This window comes from Panthera uncia, unplaced genomic scaffold (genome assembly GCF_023721935.1).
Source record: "Panthera uncia isolate 11264 unplaced genomic scaffold, Puncia_PCG_1.0 HiC_scaffold_1541, whole genome shotgun sequence".
NCBI classification, from domain to species: Eukaryota; Metazoa; Chordata; class Mammalia; order Carnivora; family Felidae; genus Panthera; species Panthera uncia.
The window spans coordinates 42,900-49,825 of NW_026058186.1; the positions used below are offsets into that span (position 1 = coordinate 42,900).

At 41.4% G+C, this 6,926-nt stretch overlaps 1 protein-coding gene across 1 annotated transcript in view; it reads right to left on the reverse strand.

Moving 5' to 3' along the window:
* The window catches only part of LOC125917155 (AP-1 complex-associated regulatory protein), a 39,412-nt gene extending 34,011 nt beyond the window's left edge, over positions 1-5,401 (reverse strand). The window contains exon 1 of the mRNA XM_049623423.1: positions 4,954-5,401. Within this exon, the coding sequence (XP_049479380.1) occupies positions 4,954-5,036 (83 nt within the window). The 5' untranslated portion in view covers positions 5,037-5,401. The remainder of the gene's footprint in view (positions 1-4,953) is intronic.
* Positions 5,402-6,926: the final 1,525 nt, after the last annotated feature.

The following is a 6,926-nucleotide window of genomic DNA, read 5'->3' on the forward strand; positions in this document are numbered from 1 at the left end:
TAAACGTCGGACTTTGACTCAGTCATGATCTCGCGGTCCGCGAGTTCGAGCCCCATGTCGGGCTCTGGGCTGATAGCCCGGAGCCCGGAGCCTGGAGCCTGCTTCCGATTCTGTGTCTCCCTCTCTCTCTGCCCCTCCCCCGTTCATGCTCTGTCTCTCTCTCTCTGTCTCAAAAATAAATAAACGTTAAAAAAAAAATAAAAAAAATAAAAGACAGTAATACTTAAGAATAAGTAAAAGCTCACCAAGAACAGGAAAAGAAGAAATAACACACACAAAGGCAAGGATGAGAGAACACTGTAATTTAAAACAGGAATGCATATAGTCCATCTAGTATCTAGGAATTTGGGGATGTGGCAAGTGAAAGAATGGCAGAGAATACTTTCATTGGTTTTCCCTGCCTATGCTGCCAAGGTCATGCATGCAGGAAGTAAAATCTACAATTTTAATGCATATTTTAAGAAAAATATAACTGGAAAACACAATTAGGCTGGTAAAATAGATTAAAATTATCTTGTTGGGAGTTTAAATTTGATACTACTCTCAATGGAAGGTTATCATTTTTCAAAAAAAGTTAAGATATTAAGGCTTATGAATGAGTTGTTTTTTGAAATTAATTTATTGTTTTCCTTTTTATATTATTCTCACTGATTTCTATTCTGATATTATCTTCTGAGTGAGAGAATACTGAGATTACACTCTTTACGCAAATGCAGAGACTACATATAATCTTGAGCAGACGTTATGTTGCACATTTGAGCTGTTGCCATGCATCTCATCATCTCTCAGAGAAGGGGAAAAAGGCTGAGCAATTTAGCTGTAGGAAATAGGACACACAGGAAGTGGTTAAGTAAGGGCCTAGTATGATCCAGTATGAGTTTTAGAAAGCCTAACTCCAATGACAAAAAGGGAAGATGGACTGAAGTATGACAGTATGTATGTATACAACATACAACAGGGAGAACCATCAAGAAGCCAGTGACCTGGCGATAAAAAAGACAAAGTTTAAGGCAAAGTACCAACAAAGGAAATGGATTCAATATGTATAAAGAAGAGACTGACTTAGCTGATGAGACAGAGGTAGAAGACTGTGAAGTTTAGTCTGTGGCTTGGAAAACTGTGAATGCAGCTGTTAAAGGAATTAATTCATAAAGCAGTGAAAGAAGAAACCTTGGGGGAAAGAAATTATACTATTTTAGATATTTCCTGCAATATTAGATATTTTAGATAGGCTGATTTGAGGAGACTTCACATATCCAAGTGTATCTGTTCACTTAGCAACTGAAAATACAGTGCTGAACCCTTGAAAAGAGGTCTGTTCAGAAGACATGAGATTTGGAAGTGTTGGTGGTTGGGAAATCATAGGAATGGATGAAATTTCTTCAGGGGTGGGTTTATGTGTAAAGAGAACTAAATAAAGCACAGAAAACAAGGAGAAAAATCCCATACTTAATAGGCAGAGTAAGAACAGCCAGCAGAGAAGCAGGAAAATAAAAGTGATGTTGCAGAGGTCAAGTGCATAGTTTCAAGAACAGTTTATCATACAGAATAAAGAGTCAAGTTGTTAAGATATATGCATACATTACCTACAAAATAAAAAGCCATGAGCTATTAGTGATTAAGAGTAAAGGCTCTGAATTCATAGGGACCTGGGCTCAATCCCAGTTTAGCTATCTTGAGTAAGATAAACTTGCCACACTTCAGTTCTCAATCTGTAATGTATGTAATAGTACTTACCTTTGTCACAAGAATGTGGTAAGGAATAAATGAGATAATGTAAAGTTATTAGAACAGAACCTGCACACATAGGAAGTAATCAGATGTTGGCAGCTATTATTAAAATATTTTTTACCAGGAAAGAAAACAGCTGATCATTGTAAACTATTGCCTGAATTGAGGCAACTTTGTGGCTGAAGCCAAAAGGCCAACAAATATTAAATATAAAGGATACAAAACATGATCATACCTTTATATAAAACCACAGCACATTTTGGAGCACATGGGTGGCTCAGTGGGTTAAACGTCTAACTGTTGATTTCAGCTCAGGTCATAATCTCACGGTTTGATTCATGAGTCTGAGCCCTGCATCAGACTCTATGGTGAGAGTGCAGAGCCTGCCTGGGATTCTCTCTCTCTGCTTCTCTGCCCCTCCCCTGCTTGTGCATGCACTCTCTCTCACTCTCTCTCAAAATAAATAAATACACTTTAAAAAATAGTTTAAAAAAAACCTATTGTACATCTTAACTGGAACCACTGTGCGGAAATATATGGCAAGATAAAAATGGTAATTAAGATATAACACAACAAAACATAACTGGATCTTCAGTTTGAGAAAGAAACTAACACTAAAAGTACATACAAAAAAGATTTCCAGTACTGCCCAAGAATTGACCAGCAGGTGGAGCCCTCTGGAATGTGTTGGTGGGCAAAACTTCCTACAGTGAAAAAGGGTGACTCATTAAGATGTCTAAATTTTATTCCTTAAAGATATTTTACTCCCTCTGCTTTAATCACCAAATAATTTTATTAGTAGCAATATTTATGACATATCTTAACGCTGATATTAATATTTTGACTAGTTGACAGATATCTTAGAATATAAAATACTAGAATTCCCTAATATTTTATAAACAAAATCAGTGGTATTCTGGTTTTGAAACTGGGTAATGAATACTGAATGATCTGACTTTGAGATACCCTTGGGGAATCTATGAGGCTAAGGCCCTAGGTCATAAAGCATCCTTGTGATGTCCAGCTTAAAATAGTCTAAGAAAGCCCAGTTTTTTCCTACCTATGACAACTACAGTGACAAATATAAATTAAATCAAGTTTTTGCGATCACTCCCTAAATTTTTCATCTTCAGATGAACTATTAGTTAATTATCTAAACCTATACCAAAAAGAAAATCAGAATTACCAGGGGATTAAAAAAAAGCAACTAAAACGAGAGGCAAAGTGCAACTTTATTCTGTAAATAACAATTAGCTACATCCACTTGTCTCTGCATGCTTACTAGAAGCTTCTAAAACAATGTGAAAATTAATGTAAAACAATAAGTTATCAGTATACTCAAATAAGGGTACTGTCTTGTCCAAATCTACGTTTATGGATTGATAGAAAAAGTATTGATATCACCATTATATGGTTTTAGATGACAGTGTCCACACCCACAGAAGTTCATTCCTTCAATAGGACTTGCTTGTTCAAGGAGTTTTGCCCATAACAGAGGAAAACAGATCAAACCATTATGTTTTTATGGCATATCAACCGACAATTAACACACTGATTTCACTGATTTCCCCCAGCCCCTTCCCTATGCTGCCAAGCTTAGGTGCTTGGGGAGTAAAATCTACAATTTTAATGCTACACTCTAAGGAAAACATAATTAGTTTGTAAAATCATAATGAAAGATCAAAACAAAAACTCCAGACACCACAGTGTCCAAAATCAAATACAAATGATTTCTGCTTACCCAATTAGATCATAAGACCCTATTTCTACAATTAGACTTTAACACACCACAACACAAATACAAACAGAATATTAGCAAAGCCAGAGATTTTGTGGCTTCCAGTCCTTACTCAAACCTAGTTAAGCATATTTAACTATATTGGTGCACTTGCACACAAAAATTAGGAGTAAATTAGAGGATTAGGTCTGACATGATAAAAACAGCTGTCATGTTCCCCTTTGACAGTAATAGCCCTTAAGTCAGGGAAACCAAGATACTAAACTAGGCACAAAATCTTTAAATCCTAACCTTTCCATTCAGACTACTTAGTGCACAACCTTGGCTACTTTGTATGTGGTGCAATGAACACAAAGAATATGCACCTGACGAACCAATGAGTGAATCATATATAAATAAGATCTTCATCGCCAAAAGATCCAAATTATAAATCATGTGGCTTCCCGTTCGTGTATTCAGAACACCCTATTACCTAATAATGTTGGTTCAATGAGACAGAGACTGAAAATTTAGCAATCTGTTCCATAAAGTGCAAAAAGGCTTATTCCTTACATAAAGCGTCTTGGTTCATATTTTCTATTCTAAGTTTGAATTTCTGGGAAACATTTAACAACAACAAAGCCAACTTCAAAGGAGTTTGTTCTAATTTTTTTCCAACACTGTAAGAAATAAAAACACAAAAATGGAATAATGAAATTCTAGTATTCTATGGATGGTGTGAATAGAAAAACCTATGCATATGCCAGTTTTAATCAAGAGACGTGAGGTTCAGAAGGACTGTGATTTCCTCAGTATTACAGAGTTTATAGGTAGCAATTAGGGTCTAGCATTCCTCTGGAAATAACCGAAAGAATTAATACGGAAAAGCCACACACTGCTCCTCTTGTTATCAGTACCAAGAATCCGAATGCCTATTGGGAACCCAGCAATTCGGCAAGTCTTTGTACATGTCAAAGAGTTACTCAATGTCTGGAACCTTATTTTACTACATACAGCATCCAAATGACTTCTACTAACAATCCCTCTGAGATATCAACTTTCTGGAGCCAGATTCTCAGCGGCTCTGTCACAGCCAAAGGGAGGATCAAATACACAGCTATTACCCTTGGCATCAGCCCAAACTCAACGTAGGGTGTGTCCGGGTTGTTGTGAAGCCCGTTCTACTGCCCATTCGTAGAGAGTACCCCATGCTTCCCAGAGAAGACGCCTACCACGACTCCTTCCCCGCGTGACATCGCGCCCGGAGGGAGTCTTGCTGGAGGCGGCAAGAGCGACACCCGCCCCCTTCTCTAGCTTTTTCCCTGGGGGACACCTCTCGACCAGGGCCTCCACTACGACAGCCCGCTCGACGCCGAGCTGAGGGGCTCCCGGCCTACTTGAAGACATAGGGGGAGGGAGGAAACGGAGACAGTGAAGGGGGTTCCCCGCAAGGGGCAGAATGGGAGGAGCCAGTGGGAGCTCGGCCCTTCCCCCAGCGGGCTTACCCTCCACCGCCTCCTACACGTTGCAGCCGCCCCGCTTCCTTGCGGAGGAGCCCGAAGCACTGCGTCCAGCAGCAGTTCCCCATCGCATGCCGCCCAGGCGCCGCCGCTCCTCCTCCTCCCGCTCAAAGCCCACACTCAGGCCCGGCAGCCGCATCCGCGCGGCACGAGCCGAATGAGGCTTCGGGGACCAAGGGCGGGCCGGCCGGCGCGCAACGGCGTGAGAGACTGGGACAGGCGCTCGGAACAAAGGCTGCGGTTACTCCAGCAGCCACCGAGTCGCTGCCGCTCGAGGGAAGAGTGCCGGGCTGCGCGATCTGGACTCCCTCGCTGTCCGCATGGCCCCTCGCTCGCCTCAGGACCTCAGCCTAGCACAAGTGACCGCCTCCAGCCGCTGAAGGAAGCCAGTCCCCGCGAGTCGCGCACCCAGACCCCGCCCTCCCGAGCACCCAGGCCAGCGCCTCGCCGCCGACGCTGCCACACCCCCGCCCTCTCCCGGGCCCCAATAGGGTGCCCTCCCTCTGCGGCCCCGCCTCCTCCGGCCACCGGTTCTTACGTCACTTCCACAAGCTCCCGCGTCCGCAGCCTCTGCCTTGGAGCTAGTTCAATTCCTGGGTGTGGATGTTTGTTTTGTTGGACCTTGACCTAACTAGAAGTCTCCTTTTCTCCTTGCGTTTCCCGCGTCTGGGTCCCGAGCGTCTCCGCGCGTCGCAACGGTCAAGGCTCAGCCTTTGAACTTTGTACCAAAGCCTTGTGAGCGGCTTACCTAGAGCCCAAGGCCAGAAGTCATCGGGTATGAGAAGGGGCACTTCTCTGTGTGTTGTGTGCTTAGGTTTAGTTAATATTGCACCGTAAGTGGCAAATAGAGTCAGGGGACTGAGTGAAATAGTTTTGAATGCACCAGGAATTTTTTCTTTTCTGGTCTCTAGTTTGCGTTTCTATCTCCGTACTGTCAACATTGTAGAGAAACTTTTTAATGGTGCCCTACCGGCCTCTTTTTGTTTTGTTTAAAATCAGAATTTCAGATCATTTCGGAGAGGTGGTAGTGGTCCAGAGGAAATCAGTTCGAGGGCTATGGTTTTTCAGGGACATCAATCCACGCCTTGCCAATCCAAGCGTGCTGCTGGGTTCTGTAGTAGATGCGAAGAGATAGCTACTCTGACGCGACTTGGCCTGCATTCTCCAGTGTTCCTGTACAACTTGGTTTTTCATTTGGGCCTTAAAATCGCATCTGAGGCGTGGATTAGTAAACTCCCAGTCCATTGCATAAAGTGCTTTTTTAAAACTATGTCTATTTTTAGCCTGTTGTAATTTAATCTAGGAAAATTGTTACGTTTTGGAAAATTGTTACTAATGAAAAAATCGTTTCTGAGCTATTCGTTTTCTTGTTTCCTGAAATCTAGACCGACCTAGGTTTCAGTTTTAGAACTGCCTCTTAAATAATTGTGACCTTATTTGGGTCTTGGTCGTTTTTTGTAACCAAGTGCATGAAGCATATGTTTGGCCTATTAGTTTGCAATCAGTGAATATTGGTGGAATGACTGAATGACTTATTGAATAGCAACCATACTTTCTATCCCTCTTTCAGTCCCCATAATCAAGCAAATTTATTAGTGAAATAATCTTTAAAATTCAACTATAAATGTTTAAAGAAAGCTATGGACTACTACTCAGCAACAAAAAGGAACATACTATTGACACACACATATTAAGTGAATCTGCAGAAGATTATTCTGAATTGAAATGCCAGTATCAAAAGCTTACATATTGTATAATTCTAGAAATGACAAAATTAAAGAAACAGAGAACAGATTGCATGGTTGCCAGGGATCAGGGAGTAGAGAATGGATTCTTGTGGTGATGGAAAACCTGTATCTTGGTTGTGTCAATGTGAGTATCCTGTTTGTGATATTGTGTTATAGTTTTGCAGAATATTACCATTGAGGAAAACTGGGTAAAGGATACATGTAGTGATT